The sequence below is a fragment of the Pogonomyrmex barbatus genome, unplaced genomic scaffold (genome assembly GCF_055798465.1).
Source record: "Pogonomyrmex barbatus isolate J1 unplaced genomic scaffold, ASM5579846v1 scaffold13, whole genome shotgun sequence".
NCBI classification, from domain to species: Eukaryota; Metazoa; Arthropoda; class Insecta; order Hymenoptera; family Formicidae; genus Pogonomyrmex; species Pogonomyrmex barbatus.
The window spans coordinates 4,101,793-4,119,241 of NW_028297109.1; the positions used below are offsets into that span (position 1 = coordinate 4,101,793).

The following is a 17,449-nucleotide window of genomic DNA, read 5'->3' on the forward strand; positions in this document are numbered from 1 at the left end:
CACGGATTTACAATGCGGCGGCAATAATCGCTATCTTTTTTGATCCGACCAGTAAAACAACTCATTTGCTTTCGCGAATTTTATGCTGATTCGAGCATTAAAATCTTTCCCACGAAAAATACAGAATCGATTATATGATAATATAAACGTAGACATTGTTACAAAATGATACTGTTACAAAATTTTGTTTCGACAAATTTTGTTAAGACAATTTAATCACAATACGCAATATTTTATGCAAAACAGGAGAGAAAGAAAATTAATTTCTCAAAATCTTTTCCATAGTAGTTTGCGATACTTATTTTATCTTTACATAAAATAAATTTACAAAAATATTTTATTTATATAATTTATTATATATTCAGATATTTTTTAATTTTTTATCGCACCTTTTAATAATATATTAAGAACTTATTAAACAAGATAGTTTTCTCTCGTTAGAAATCTTTAATTGATCATTAAAATTAGTATTAATTATGCATAATTCAATGGTTATTGAATGATTAAGCGCGATTTTTATTAAATTAATATTTTTTTGTCTGCTTTCTCTTTTGTAACCGCGATACTTTGTCAGCGATATTTATCGTCATAATAATCATTGTGATTCGTGAGTACTGGATTATTAACCTTGTTACGTAATCGCAAAGCATCTTCGAGGAGCGGATACCCTTGATCTATTTTTCGTCGTATGATCGCAATAATTTTTTCGTGCAAATTAATAAGCAATTTTTATTAATAATTATTAATAATTACACTATTATTTATTAATAGCAATCAATTAACAGGAGAAATTCGAAATAATTACGCATAATGCAATAAAGTCACAATGCATTTGAATAATTATTACGTTTTATGGTTTACCGTCGTATCTCATTGCACAATCGCGCATATAAGTACATAAAATATTTAAAACAAAATGAGATGAATATTATTTTCCATTATAATTTTATTATTTTTTACAAAAACCTGAAAGAATTTTTACAACACATTCATTCCATTATTATACAGATTTTTAGTGCTTAATTAATTTACAGGAAGACATTAATTATTTTTAAAAAGATGTTGTGATTATTAAAAAAAGATAATTAAGTTTTCTTAAAAAAATATTTTTTCATTCAAATTTCTGTAATTTTTGCAATATTCTGAACTACTTACAGATATACAATTATCTTATCTTTCGATAAAGATGAAGTCTGAGACACGTAGTTTTATTTTTAACCATGAGTGACATGTACGAGCAATTAGTATAACAAAAAGAAGGAATATTCTATTTCGTCTTACAATAACGGAATTCTATACCGGAAAGGAAAGGTAGTCTCACTGATGACCACAATTAGGAAAGAGGTATCAGTTGTTCAAGCAGGCGTGACGAATGCATCTATCTGTCATGAGTAATCTGTCATTGTCAGATAATTTATGTGCGGATATAGTTCAAGATTTCTAGCTCGAGCTTCTTTTTTTCGCGATGCATATCCGAGTTGTAGAAACAACAAATGACGAATACACGAATAAAAAACAGTAAATTTAATTGTATTAAGACATTGTATTTCTTGGCATTCGAAATGACTTATTAACGCAATCTGCTTACAGAATTGCATTTAAGTGAAACGCTGCTCAATTATTTCGCACAATGTGCGTTTTTTTGAACGGTTTCTACGCGATCATCGGTAATAATAAAAACGTTACATCGAGTCAAATTACACTGTTTGGCGCGACGTATTCTCTCGCCTCTAATAGATACTAAGATACTTTCCAAGAGATATTTTCTCTCGTTGAGTAGACATCACTAAGAGTCCATTATAAAAGTGCATTATGCCATAATAATAAACGTATTTTATTAGATAATCAGATGCTTTCCCGATGAATACCCTCACACAAAAAGGATAATCAATTTACGTTATACGCGTGACTAATTAGATACGCGCAATTAATTTTAAACTTTAAACACGTTTTATATAATATATAAAAACTTTTTTGACAAATGTATTATAAAATACATTTTTTTATTTTCTTTAATTCATTTATACAGCTTTTTTACAGCCTTTGAAGTAAGACGATGATTTAACTTATTCCATAAATGTTACACTGACTTTCACGATCTTCCGCGAATGATTTTCATGACAATTCTCGCGAGTAGAACTTGAGCGGGCTATTATCGGTAATTTTTACGTCCTTCCTATTTATTAATTTAACCGCGTCCAATCTAAAAGGACATCGTCATCATTTAGCGAGGACGTGCGTCAGCCTCGTTAAAATCGAGCGGGGCACAAAGAGAAAACGGTGCCCGACGAGGGAATCGGTCCTTGGTACACAGAATAGGAGTCAGCGCGTCGATGTGAGAGGTTGCTGCGGTGCTCCAAGGTTAAGGTGCCCCAAGGTGGGCCCGACGATATCCTCGCCCGCGCTCCAATAAAATCCTAGACGGAGGAATAAAACGGGCTCGGTCGAAAGGGAACGCCGATTGGCCAACTTTAATACGCACGCCACGCCACGCCACGCAACGTGTATATAATTCAATCTTTGCCTTTGCACTCTAGTTTTACCTACGCGTTTAATACGTGTCGTGCTCTACTGGAAACGGCGACATGCTGACCGTAAAGGTATGTGAATGCCGAGACATTTCGTAGTCGGAAATAAAATGTAGTAATTTCGGGGGTGGTTCCGATCGACAAGGATATCGTGCGCAGGATGTAAAGTGATTCCCGTGATTTTTTTTATGCGAAAATAGTATCCCAGATTTAATGCTCTCGATAATAGATTGAGAGCGTTTAGAATTGTATCTTTCTTTAAATATAAATCGGAGACGTCATCATATCTAAGATAAGAATGCAGAATTGAATATTTTTTTAAGAAAATATTAATTTTATTGAAATTAATGCGACATATGTGACTAACATTTTAATAAAGTTATTTAAGTACTATAAAAAATTTTAAATATAAAATATATTTATGTGGCATATTTGTTTTATGATACATCAATCACAGTTTGTCAAAGAGATATTTATTCAAATTAAAACACAGAAAATTATTTTTCTAAGAAATTATTAGTAATATTATTATTAATTTATTAGTAATAATTACACACACACACACACACACACACACACACACACACACACACACACACACACACACACACACACACATATGAGACGTAAAAAATAGATAAATTATTTATTAAGAGAAGACTTTGTTTTATGACTACATTTATAGTTAAAGTCAATAAAATAAGAAGAGAACTTTACTAGAATTATATTAGAAATAATAAAAGAGAAATAATAAAAATAAAGTTTTATCATGAATGTGTAATCATGAATCAATCTGGCATAAAATTGCTTTAACATTATTTATCTTAAAAGCATTGAAGACGAATAATAAATATTTATCAATAAGGATTGCAAGTTTATGCAATTAATGTAGATTATCAATAAAAAAATTTAAAATATGCGAATAACTAAGATGTAACCATGACTTATTTTTTATACGTGCCGTTCTTATAAATTTTATTAATTATTAATACGAGAACACTTTATAACGTAATTATGTTATAACTATATGTTTAATTTATTAATAACTATTAATAACTAATTATAGAAACATAGTTTTTATTGCATGAGTTACTGCATTGTTACTGCATTGTTGCATAAAGGCATTCAAGCAAGCATCGAAGTCACCATGGTACAGTTACATGTGATTTTCCACAGATTACTCTGTTATTTGGACTCATGGCGCTATTAAAATTATCGATAGCAGCACCAGACAGTGCAGGGATAGTAGAAATGGTGAACGGATTGGCATATGGTAAGTTAGATATTTAATAAAGTTTTTTAGTATATCCTGAGAATATATACGAAATATGATACTATGTATACACATATTCTGAGGACATCCTGAAAATTTATAATCAATGATTATAGTTTTTCATTAATTTAAAAAAGATATATAAACATCTAAAAAGAATTATGGAGTAACTTAATTATAATACCATATTTATAAAAAATAATTATTGTAATATTTAATCAAAATCAATTATCAATATTTATTATTCTATTTAATCAATCCATTTATTAAAATTAATAATATCTCTTTAAAGATAAAAATAATTTACATCTTTACAAACAGAAATCTTTACAATTTCTCTTCTCTTTCTTTCTCTGTGTTTAAGTAATTTTTATACTAAACTAGATATTTTCGCGTGTTATACGCGAGTTTAGTAAATTTTTGTTTTTGTTATGTCTTTTTAAACAGATTAGGTTCCAACAGAAAGCAGCACTAGTGATCTTTGATGACTAAATCTTCCTTCCTTTCACCTAACACGAAAATACCATATATTGAATATTAAGACATATGTCAGACCATTCGAACAGTGAATTTATTAATTTAACTTTTTATTAATGCAAATATACGCATTTATGTAGAATGTAAACCAATACTGTTTTTTATATAATAATTTTATATAGAAAATTTATACAAACTTATTTACTTGAATCGCCTTAAAATTATTTCAGACAGCTAAATCATTCTTGACACAAATTAAAAAACTACTTTACATTTTTCCAAATTCTCTTGAATTACAATAGCTTTGAATTACAATAACTTTTTCACAGTTTATTAAAAATAAATAATTAAACAACTTGTTTGTAAAAAAATAAATCTAAATTTATTATAAGACGTAATGAATTTTATAAATATATAATTAATTTTTAATAACAAATACATGTTATATTCAAAAATTACGATTTGAGGAAATCATTTGCATCTTAAATTAAATATCATTAAATTATCGTTCGAAAATCTTATGCTATAGGCAACGTCTGTGACAATTATTATTATTAGCCAAAGCACAATCATTCAAAAATTATGTTTAAAATGAATGCCAAAGCAAATAAAATAAAAAATGTATATTAAAATTACTTAAAACAATTATTTTGTATATTACTTTTAATTTATTTATTACTGTTTTAATTGCGAGTGTTAGAAAAGCTTTACTAATCGATTGTTTTATTCAACAGGTGGGATTCCTTACGGAAGCGTGACCGGCATGGTCGCCAAGTATTCGGGATATAGACAGGTTAATGCTCAGCCTCAAGCCAGACAGTTTAACATTTTGAGCAACACTCAACGGCCAGTAATTATCACACCGAATTTCCGAGCGACCAGGCTGGAAGGAATTTCACCTCGACCTGTGCAAATTTATAATCTTCCCGGAGTCATCGCTCCTGGTATCATTGGCACGATTAGCCAAATCGGCTATTAGACCATCAAACGTCTCGTCATTAATCATCAGATGCATTAATAAATCAAATTTCTCTTTTTTCACAAAGTTTTTCAAAGAACAGACATCAAACTATCCATTTTGATGTTGCATCATGGTGACATGATGTTATTAATTATTAGCAATATATTAGTAACGATCAAACACTATTAGCTTGCAGTTTTCGCCAAGTTAATTTATGTCAAACTTAAATTACACGATGACTTTTACGTTTTATTACTCGTAATTGTGAATAGTAATGTGCATTATTTAAAAACAAAATTTTTGTAAATTTGTAAAAAATAGAAAATTGCAACACGGCATTTTATATATTTATGCATTCTACATTTATGTACCACTGTATTTTTGTCATATTATTTATCAAGATTCAATAACAATGCATAAATAAACAGACGCCTTTAAAACGTTGCGTTAGTTTTAGTTTAAGTATTTATAAATGCCAAATATTGATGAGTTAATATTTTATGCCAAAATATGCTAACGTCATTATGTAATCTCTCGCTCATTTGTCTCGCTAAATTTGATAAAACTTATAACTTGCGTAATCAAAAAATGTGAAAATTGTAATTTTGCTATCCATCCCTTATACCCCAGCACTTAGCATTGAGGGTAAAAGGCTTTTAAGGAGAGAAAGTATAAATGACATCGGACACAATGTCTGTCCCTTAGTCGTCACGAGCCGCACGCACGATGCATTACGCGTCGCACGTGAGTATCCTTGCATGTAAAATCCGTTAGTCGCACAGGGAGAAGCAACAAAATTGCAATTTCGTAACGATGTCACGATCCGTAGTAGCGCAATTAATCATCGCAAATGGCAAAAATTTGCCACGTGCCACGAATAGATTTGTGTAATGTGTCAAACTGCGAAATGTCTATCGAAATATTTGCGATTGACATTTTTCCTTTATAATCGAATACGTAAATTATTTGTAGTGTAATTATTCTCGTGATTTTATATAATAATCAAATAAATCATTTGTGAATTCATTAATGAGAATATTATGGATATTTTATTCTTTTAATATTGTCTGCGTATTGCAACGCACAGTTTAAACATTATATAATTGTTACAAGATTATCAATTGCATTGAAAACATTGTATATGAATATCATGAATATTTTTTATAAAAATTTATATCTAAATTGCAGATAATATATTTTTATGTACTTTATTTTTATGTATTTTATTTTTATTACTTATTTTTATATACTTTATTACTTACTTTTATTATTTACTTTTATATACTTTATTTTTATGTAATTATTTTTACGTACTTTTATGTACTACAAAAAGAAAAAGAAGAAAAACATTTCGATTACAATATTTAATGATTTATGATTAAGTACTATATTTATTAATTCTTAATTAAGAAAAAAGTAGGTTTTACTTTATTTTTAAACTGTATATATTAGCGTGCGTATTTATATTGTTAATGTTAAAAATAATCTTCTATGAATATTTCTATAAATATTTTCTGTATAAATATTTGTCGATTTATTTAGGTCACATATATGTAAAAAGTATTAATTTGCTAATTGTCTATTTAAAATGTAAAAAGAAATTACGATTCCATAATTCACGTCACTTGAATATGTGTATGTTGCGCGACTTAAAAACATTTCTTTTACTTCAAGGAACAAATGAATCATACAAAGATCTAATAATTCGTCTTTAAACGAGATCATCGAGATATGCAGTTTTATGTATATAACTTATAATTAAAGAATATCGATATAATTTTAAATCGCAGTCGAATGATGATTCACGATTAATTGTGCAAAGAATTACAGGCGATGATGTGTAGAGCGCGTAACTTGCAAAAATCAATCTGGTGAATGAATATCTATACAGAAAACTTTTTTAATTTTTAATTTCTTCAAATTTATTAAATTTTTTAACACGCACTAAATAAACAATTCATTATTCTATTTTAGAAATATTCCATTTTTTAACATTTCAGTTTTTCTTTATCTAGCATATACATATCTTGTACTAAAACTATATCTTTGCATTTTTTTCCAGTAGATTATGGTTTTACAGAATTTTTAATTAATCCAAGAAATTTCATAGAAATAAATTAAACTAATATAATATATAATTGTAATAATATATAATTTTTATTTTTATAATTTTTATTATTATTCATATTTAACTATGATGTAAACTTAGCATTCTTATATTAATATTACAATATACAGCGAAAGTCATCCATCTATGCGGATACCTTTATTAAAAAATGTCTTCGAATTATTTCTTGATAACTATGTATTTCATAAAATAACGGGTAAGAAGTAATAGACGGTGAAACACATATAAACATAACAATACTGTCTCTTATATGATTCTTACATAAATCAAAAGAAAATCTTCAATTACAAGTTCCGTTACTTAGTTTCTCTTCTCTAGAGACCTTTTTCTTTTTAAAGCCACTTGCAAGCCATTGTAAGTATTGTTTATTAATTATTTTTATAAAGACTGGTCACTTCTTAGAAAGTTTTATGCTTTATTGTGCGATTACCTCGCAGCAGCCGTAAAGCAACTTCACCGAAAATTCCGTATGTTCAAACAGCATTTCCGCAATATGTATTACTTTGCGAAAATGCAATCGGCGTGACCGCACACAGACTGATTCGATTCTATTATTATAAGAAGCAAGTTCCGCACGACGAGACGCGGTAATAGGCATATACAGGACTGATATTTGCGCTCATATGTGTGTGTACGTGTACCAGTGCTTCTTTTTGCTGAGATTTTGCAAAACCTGCTGCTGGAACGATGCGTTGATCGTCGAATTTACATGTATACGCGTTTCCTTACGCAATGGCAAATAAAACATAATTCTATGGAAAATATCGCGCTGGTCACGCTATTCATGTTATCATGCGTTACGCAGTTCGTAGCCTTTTTTGTAAACAATGTTGAATATCAAATAGCAAGAGATAATTAAATTATTTTATGTTCAAATATGTGAGGAATGAAAAGTTTTTAGATTTGATATCTTATTAATCATATTAAAATAAAGAATCTTTGTATATGCAATATTAATTTTATATTTAAAATATAATTATTTATTTTACTTTTATCTTGAACATTTTGCAGGATAGTTAAATGATAATTTACTGTTAAATTCTTTTTTAAAACGAAAGCGAATCAAGTAAAAATCTGATTTTCAATTATAGCACAAATAAATATTTATTACACATATCTTTTTAGGAAAAGATAATTTAATAATTTAATTATAAGGTTATTAAAATTATTTATAAAATAATTTCTAATATTACAAATACAATAAACTTAAATTTACAAAACTATCGTATATAAAAGAAACATTCTTTGAGAAATTATAAAACGCGTTTAAATATTTATTAATTTATTACTTCTTCTTCGCAGAAGCTTCGCAGAAGTTACTGTTTGATACAATTACATATTATGTTGTGGATTTGTTATAATATAGCGTTATTATCTGATTTAATATGAATTTCTTACTTCTTACAGATATTGTTGTACTACATCGCACTTTGGTGCGTATTGAATGGTGGAAAGGCAGCAAGAAGTGCAGTCAGTAAGCACACGTTTTTTTCCAAAATTTACAAATTTAACGTTTACAAGAAGCGTTTACAAGAAACAATATATTCTCGTAACTATTATTATCTGGATCAAAATTTGAATAAAAGAATATAAATGCAATTATAAAAGTTTCTTGTCAAATTATTTATAAAGATTAATATAAACTTAACGAGGAAGGAAAAAAATTAAAATTCTAATGAATTATTTTTATATTCAGAATTTTATTAAATTATTATTTTTTTTTTGTCGCAGGTCCGGATATCCTGGCAAACTTTGCTAAAAATGTAGCTTCAGTCTTGTCGCCGGCCATTTTAGGTGATATACAATCCCGAAGCAATCGATCATCTTTTCAATCTACTTTGACGGCACCTGCTAGTCTAAATAGCGATGACTTGAATTCACACTCAATTCTGGATAACATAGTTGACAAAACGTCAAATGCGGTCACGTATTACGAACCACGTTCTTATCCTTATAATGAGCTTTACAAAGATTCTCCTGGAAGATTCGAAGAAACTGGATCAAATGAACGTCTTGAGGAATCTTTACGAGACAGATCTTATTTACGCCAGGAACAGCCAAGCTTTTACAGATCTTATGATTTTTCAGCAAACAACGAAAATCTTGACGCGACTCCAAAATCTACAGACAACATCGAATCATCAATTCAGGAATCACCTACCAATCTATATTCTTCTTATGACGGTGCTGACTTTGCCAAAGCCGCCTTCCCCCACGGGCCCTTTCTAGGTAAACCTTACGGAGTCTTCCATGGTTTTGGCCATCCATACGGATACGGATATCATCATCATCATCATCATCATCCATATGGAGGTGAGTCAGATGAGACAAGCTCGGAGGAAAATGCTCGACAGGAGACCAACGCGACCAATCATCGAGGTTATGGTCCGCCGTATTTCCATCATCCCTTTTCCCCATTTCCATATGGAGGTCACGACTCTTTTTATGGACCTCATCAGAGAAATGGAAATCATTCTGGGAATGAACGCAACGGATATGGTTATGGTCACGGTCCTTACCACGGCGGTTCAGGTTTCTACGGGCCGCCCGGATATGGCTACAATGGCAACAACAATGACAATATTAATAGTAGACAAACCGAAGCAGCTGAGAATGACAACAATCAGAGTAACATGACAAAAAACGGGTACTCGCCTCCTTATGGGCCCCCTTGGGTCAAGCCATTGCTAGGGACTTTTCACCTCCACGGATTCCCATCCCCTTTCAATCTTCTACCGTACGATCATTTCCATGGGGTGTTCAAGGGCGGCCCTGTGGTCGGGGTTGGCCACGTTGGCTATCCCATCTTTGCCGATCCATATTTAGGATTCCCGTTTCACCCTTATGGACCTCTATTTCACGGTAAGAAATATTTACCGCCGAAGGACAAACCTGATTCAGGTGAGTCGGCTGAAGCAACAGAGGCGCCAGCGGGAGAACTCTCGGAAAATGACAATCCCGAACGAATTACTACGCTCAACAATGAAGAGGTAGCGCCGGCTTCAAGTTCTAATCGATACAAGACCGCACGAAAGGAGCTGAAACGACTTCTAGCTAATCTCGAAAACCGAAGAGATCTGATCGTCGGAAATTAATTAATTAAATTAGATCTGGCAGAAGAAAGTGAAATTAAAATTGGAATGTATTCTAAAGATATGAAAAATTATAAACGTATAATGTATTCTAAAGATAAGGAAAATTATGAAAACTGTGAGAAACTTTTTAAAAAATTATCCTCTTGTTATAATTTTTCACACACACACACACACACACACACACACACACACACACACACACACACACACACACACACACACACACACACACACACACACACACACACACACACACACACACACACACACACACCAACACACACACACACACACACAAGAGCGCTTTGATTCTAAAATTAAAAGGAAGAATAAATTAAAAATATCAAAATATGTAATTTTTTTAAATGTAAATAAAATCTTCAAGATTCAAAAATTTAGGAAAAGATATTATTAGATGATGTATATACGTTATAAGAACAATTTATGTAGGAACTTCTTCTGCCTTTTAAATTCTAAGAAAATAATATTATTTGGATGTTGGCTGTAACTTATTATATATTCCATTACAGAATAAATTATAAAACAGATAATAGAGATATGTAAAAAAGATGTTATAATTTTAATTTATTGTAGATGCGGCATTATCATGTATGTTGATACAAAGAAAAAGTCAATAATTAACAAGCTCACTAATTATAGACGCTGCGCGACACGTGCATTTACATTTATCATCAGTTTCCATTACAGCGTTCTCAGGATTATGATATAGAAAATGTTCTCATGATTATTGCCGCCGGCCTTTATCTACACAATTATTCTTTGTCTCTAACAATAATACATGGGTGTGCATGGTTCAGTAATTTTCGTAGCCTCCATATGATTTTGCATATACGTCGCGTCTGCTGCGTCAATGACGATATGAAATACGATTTTGCAAGACACGCGATGTTAGAGAGATTTAATTTCCGTGCAATTAGATATGTCCGTTTCTTTGCGTGAAAAGATAACTGTTAACAAGCCGTAGACATTCGATTTATGCAAAAATATATAACAGTATCCCCTTCCAGTCTACATTAAAATACAGTAAGTTTAAATTAAAATATATATGATTTTAAATTTAATTAATTTTAATAACTAAATATTTTGAATGTAATATATTAATTTTTTATTGTATAACAATAATAATTATACTTGTGTTTAAATTTAGAAATATTACAAATAAATTTAAAAAAATGTGTTTCATGATAAATCCAAATAAATCACTAAGAGGACTATAAAAATAGATTATTACACGTCAAGGTAAATGCGTAATAATTGTAACGATGCGTTACGTAACACGCAGAAAATCCTTCACTGTTCTGAATATCGATTATAGATTCAATCTCGTTTGCTGAGAATAAATCGAAACGATGGAAAATGTGGATAATCGACCATGAAGGTAAAGGTAGTAAAGAAAATTATATTCCAATAAAGTTGAAGACAAGTTGTAAGATATTTATTTCAATAATGTTTCGATTGTCGGAAATGCCAATTATAACTGTTAATTGCATTCTCATAAATTCTGCTGGAATATGAAAAGAAACATAATTGTTATATATATAAGTTAAAGGAACCAATAGAATAATCAAAATTTATTTAATTTTTTTAACAATTTACCAATTATTTTCTATTATATTACGTACAATATCGATGAATAATATTTTTCATTTAAATAATTTTTTGTAAAAGATAATTTCTTGTAATTCTTTGACCAAATTTACCAATGTGATACAATATCTTCTGTTAATTACTATGTCATTATTATGCGACGGTTATGCAAATTGTATATATTACGTATTGTAATGTATTGTTCTGCTGAGACATGATTGATAAAACAGGTCAAAGATCCGCCGTATTTGATAAAAATAGATTGGAATAGGCCAAGACGAGTATCCACTCCCAAGAAATTAATACCCTGCTGAATTAATTAATTATATGTTACACGTTGAATTGGCCAATTCAACTCGTATATCTTGTATCCGTAAGGAATAATATGGTGTCTCTAATTTGGTGTCATTCGGTATTAGTATTCTATGTAAATTTAATTTCTAAAACTTAAAAGTGTCGGAACTGACATTTTTCATTTCGTCCCTAATTGATTAACTCAAAGATGATCATTTGTCTATTTGGATTCTTTTTATTCTTAATACTTCAATTATCTTTCCTCGATCGAGAGGGACGGACGCGTCGCTAGAAATGTCGCCACGCAATTGACAAATCGGATACGCATACATCAAGCGCTATCAGGGTATCAACATAATTTCACCAACTACACATTTTGTAACAGAACCCCGGTTTACGTAATCGTCTGCCGGCGTAAGCGTCGTCCGTCATCTCTTTCTGTTTCGGTTACGATATATTCGACGCGAGCGTTTCCTTCTCCGGAGCCGAGCCTGCTGCTGGGATTCACCGACGCGGCGGGCCCGCGCATTATCGTCGGCGATAAGCGATTAGCGATTTCAGCAGCGGCATTAAGTATCGCAACCGACGGTTGCGACGTATCATTCTCTCCCGTCGTAATGAGGGGTTTACGGAGCCGCGGACACACGCGAGCAATCGCGCCGGAGAAGAAATTTGGATGTCAAGGCGTTCATCGGGCGTGGACTCATGTGACCCCGTCACACGTGCGTTGCTGCACTGTACGCTGCGTCGCGTTTCTTTCATAACGCAAAATCGCAATTCGCATAATCCCAGGGTAACAATGAAGTTTCCTATTAGCACAACAGGCGGAGACCAGCGCGAGCCCCGGAAAAACGTACCGCTCGTGGGGGGTCCACCGTCTCACGAAGGGACCCCGCCTTTCTTATAAAAGCACCCGTTTCGCAGAAACAATGGACAGTGGTATTCGACGACGACAGATGGGAAAAAATCGGTGCGATTGTTAACAAGACGTCAGTCGGACTGCAAACGACAATTTCAATCACGAAGAATGGCGTGCCTAAAGCTGGTAAGTGTTTAATTGATGGTACTCCAGAAATTAATGATGATAATTTATTGCAATACTGATTTTTTGCTGAAGAAATATTCTACAATAAATTTTGTAATATAATGTAACAAAACATTTTGTAAATTTAAATTATTATTATTTTGTTGACATTATTTTATATACATTAGTATAAAATTTCGACATCGTATGACGGTATGTCAGTCATTAAAGTGATATTTGCTTTATTATTGCTACACAAGTGATGCATGATTATTGTGTGGAAGATTAATCCGGATAAACTTCTTCTAGCATTATGTAATATTCTTGATCCTTTCTATACTATAAAAAAATATTCAGTTAACGAAATGCAGTATTGAATGTAAAATTAGTATTTAACTTTTTTACTTTTTTATTTTAATACATAGATAAATTATTAAAAGATTTTACTTTTAAAATTATTTATCTTGTATTACGTCGATGTAATTGTGAAGAAAAAAGGATATTTCACTTTCATAAATCCTATTTTCCTCGGTTTTGATATTCATCAAGGTATATTTAAGCTGCGCTGATTTCTTCTTAATATATTTAATCTTCTTTTATTGTTGTAGTATCTTGTTCTGCTCTTGACCGTTGCAATCGGTGTGGCAGTTGCAAAGCCGGGATATTTAGGCTATGGATATGGTTTCTATCCATATTCTTACGGATATAAATTCCCATTTTACGGCTATGGCCATGGATATGGCCATGGATATGGACATGGCTTTGGTCATGGTTATGGATACGGTAAGATTTGATCTAAATCTACACAGTTTACAAATTCCGTTACTAATCCTATTTGCAGAATCGCCATTTTCTTATAAATTTGTATATTTTTCTTTTAATTTTGTACAACATATAATTTATAACATTTAACATCATATTTTTCATATAATCATTTATATGACATTTTCGTAAAATATTGTAAAATCAAGCAATTTTAATTCAATTTTGAATAATTTGAATAAAACATTATCAGTACAATTATTAATAGAAAGTACACTTTATAGATTGGTGATAGAATAAATAAATGATTCTTTTAATGAAATAACGCACAGATTTTATATAAATGCTATAACAATTTTTTATTACATAATTTTATATCACGCAAACTGTACAAAATAGTTTACATATACATATTAATTTATATCCTTCTAACAAAGAAGTTATTCACGTTTGGTCATACACGAACAAAAAGATTATTTTCATGATAATATTATTATAAAGTATCTTTTTATTGCTATTTAGGATATCCGTATTATGGTGGCTATGGTCATTATGGTCATTACGGCTATTATTAAGGTGAACACAAAATATCGACCTCCTTCTGGATTCCCTCTGGAATACCATCTAACGAGTGAGCTTAGTTCAAAAATGATCTACTGTTTTCTCCCTTTTTGTCGTCAAGATTGATTCAACGTTGCGAGGAACATGATTCATGTAATACGTGTGTCAAATTGTGCACGCAGTTTTGTCTACGACAAAATTCTAAAAAAAGAAGAACAAAATTCCTTACAGAAATATAATATTATAAGACCACAGTATTACGAAATATATTCATATATTATAAATATAATATTATTAAATATGAATATATATTCTACAAAAAATAAATTGTGCATTATTAAAAATACTGAATCTTACTAATATAATGTTGTTTTCAGAAAAGTTAAATGGTAATGGTTTATCAATGATTATCATTGTCATGACAACTTTAGTATCACTGATAAAATAAATTAATAATAATAATTCAATTTGGAAATTAAGAAAAATCTAATTCAATGATCCGCTTTTTTAATGTCAAACATGTGAAAGATAATCGTCTTCGTCAATCAAAGAGAATTCTTTGTATGCAAATATTTATGCAAAATGCAACAGGTGCGACCAATGCGATCATGAAGTTTCGAGTGCTCTCAAAGAGGAAAAATGCGTATCCACCCACGCACGGTTATTAAAATCACGCGAGATAGTCACGATACAAAAGCTCTTTGTCTTCTTATTACAGGCCGCGATGGTCACACCTGTCTTCTTTTCTTTCATCTTCTGCTTACATCATGGTTACGACAGTCGAGGACTGACCGTGTAACATCGCACGCTTCATTATGCCTGCGGCTGCTGTTTCAGTACCTTTGATATTTCGTAGGAAACGTAAATTTATGTCGAATTATGTCCATGTTTTTCACTCAATGATTCGTATTTCTATGAAGATGATATTACGAAATATTATAAAATATTTGCGGTCTAATTAAAATTTATATCGTAGTTCTGTCAATAATTTATAACTATTACTAAACATTAATTAAATGTATTAATTTATCCAATTAAATTAATATAAAGATGGGACTATTAATGTAAAGATAAGCAAAATTGATGTTTGATGATTAGAATTAAGTATTAAATAAATTATTGAGAATGCTGTAGAATCGGTAATTATTTCTAACACGTAATAGATAAATCAAGTTCGTTTCATAAAATAATAATTTTTGATAAATTATTAAATTATAAACAACCATGCTTTTAATTATAATCAATATGGAATTATTTTATAAAAGTAGCAGTAGCTTTAATAACGTAATTTGATTAATAATTTATATACAGCTTCCTAAGATAACTATTAAAATCAGGATTCAGCTATAATGACTGATATTATTTTTAGAAGAATCAAGCATTCGGACAATATTCTAATTATGGGAAGTGATTTATAACATTCTCCATTCTCCTCAAGGACGTAACGAAGGTTGCCGAATTTCAACTATAAAAAACGAAATCTCGATCTTAAGAGAACAAGTTTATTTGATCACAATGTTGTCATAGACACATCTTCAGTCATCTATATATTTTTTAGTCGAACAAAAGAATAGATACGTACATCATCTTGGATTTGTCAATTACAGCTTTGCTATAATCTTATTATGAAATGAATAGTCTTAATTAGTTATAATGAGCTTTATTAGTTATTATTTTTTATAGTAAATTAATTTTTCAATACTAAATGAAAATTTGGTCCACGAAGTTATGAGTGCATTATTGTTGTTTCTTTGTTCTTTATGTCCAAACATACTCAATGGAGCAATCTTAAAACGTTCACAATTATGAATTTGTTTAGAAATCTAGAAAATATCAATCTATCAATGAGAGCAGAGATTGCATAAATTTAGCATAAAATTAATTGTTTATATTTAAGCTGTAAATTTTTCTGAAAATCCGGCAGTTATAAATAAATAATTATTGATCGTTAATTAACTAGAAGAAAATGCCTGCCGACTCCCACATGTTATCTTGCGTGTTTTGTCGAAGAATGCACTAATTAATTCCAGTGTAACGTCGAGAGAAATTGGAACTCCAATCTTGGTCAAGAATACAAAATGTTTTTGATCAAATAAATCAAATTAAATATATATAAAACAAATTAAAATTATTAAAAAAATTATAAAATAGGAAAAATTATAATAAATTTTACGATGAAATTCTAATAAACTCCCCAAAATATATCTCTTATTAACATATTTTCATATTTTCATATTTTAGAGTATCTTTTAATTGATTTAACTCATTACAATGCAATAATATTGTGTACTTTTGGAAGTTGTAATTGCCAACATTTTTATATTTTTATTGTGTACAATTAACTTAACGTGTGATATTAGTAAATTAGTGTGATAAAAATCATAAGATTACTTTAGATCATGAGATCGCTTCCTCATGCAACATGTTTATATCGCTTCTTGAAGCGCAACAGAATTAATCAGTTTTCGAGGAATAATAATGTGAGCTCCTCGATTGCGACTCTTTAGCGAGAAATTCTGAAGAAAACCTGAAATCCAACAACAACGAAATGCTGCTATTTCGTGCATTCCTGATGAATTGGAAAACATCATGCAGATATTCTGCAATTTGCATAGCAGTTAATGCGTTAACTATCGAAGTGCTGTACAGCAAAAATTAGTTACTTCATAATACTTGTTACTTCACAAGTAATACGTAATAACGGTTGATGATGAAGATAGTACCGTTGAAGTTTCGAA

General features: G+C 30.4%; 3 protein-coding genes across 3 annotated transcripts; all 3 read left to right on the forward strand.

The window, feature by feature from the left end:
* The first annotated feature begins 5 nt into the window (after nt 1–5).
* Nucleotides 6–5,682, forward strand: LOC105421995 (uncharacterized). The gene is made up of 3 exons (XM_011631196.3): nt 6–2,600; nt 3,705–3,801; nt 5,013–5,682. The coding sequence occupies exons 1-3, from the start codon at nt 2,586–2,588 to the stop codon at nt 5,255–5,257; spliced, it is 357 nt and encodes a 118-aa protein (XP_011629498.2). The 5' UTR covers nt 6–2,585; the 3' UTR covers nt 5,258–5,682.
* A 3,077-nt stretch (nt 5,683–8,759) lies between these two features.
* Nucleotides 8,760–11,497, forward strand: LOC105422032 (uncharacterized; the record flags this gene model as incomplete). Its single annotated transcript, XM_011631245.3, has 2 exons — nt 8,760–8,841; nt 9,099–11,497. Coding segments are annotated over 2 exons (1,446 nt in total), but the record flags the coding sequence as incomplete, so codon positions are not given.
* Nucleotides 11,498–12,936: 1,439 nt separating this feature from the next.
* On the forward strand, nt 12,937–15,055 carry LOC105421994 (uncharacterized). The gene is made up of 3 exons (XM_025217078.2): nt 12,937–13,409; nt 13,997–14,171; nt 14,673–15,055. Exons 1-3 carry the CDS (start codon nt 13,392–13,394, stop codon nt 14,723–14,725), a joined length of 246 nt encoding a protein of 81 aa, XP_025072863.1. The 5' UTR covers nt 12,937–13,391; the 3' UTR covers nt 14,726–15,055.
* Nucleotides 15,056–17,449: the final 2,394 nt, after the last annotated feature.

What these genes read in the sequence shown, in the direction of transcription:
- LOC105421995 (XM_011631196.3), top strand. An exon ending in GGTGAACGGATTGGCATATG is followed by an intron (nt 3,802 to 5,012) that starts GTAAGTTAGATA and finishes TTTATTCAACAG; the next exon opens with GTGGGATTCCTTACGGAAGC.
- LOC105421994 (XM_025217078.2), top strand. An exon ending in TGGTCATGGTTATGGATACG is followed by an intron (nt 14,172 to 14,672) that starts GTAAGATTTGAT and finishes ATTGCTATTTAG; the next exon opens with GATATCCGTATTATGGTGGC.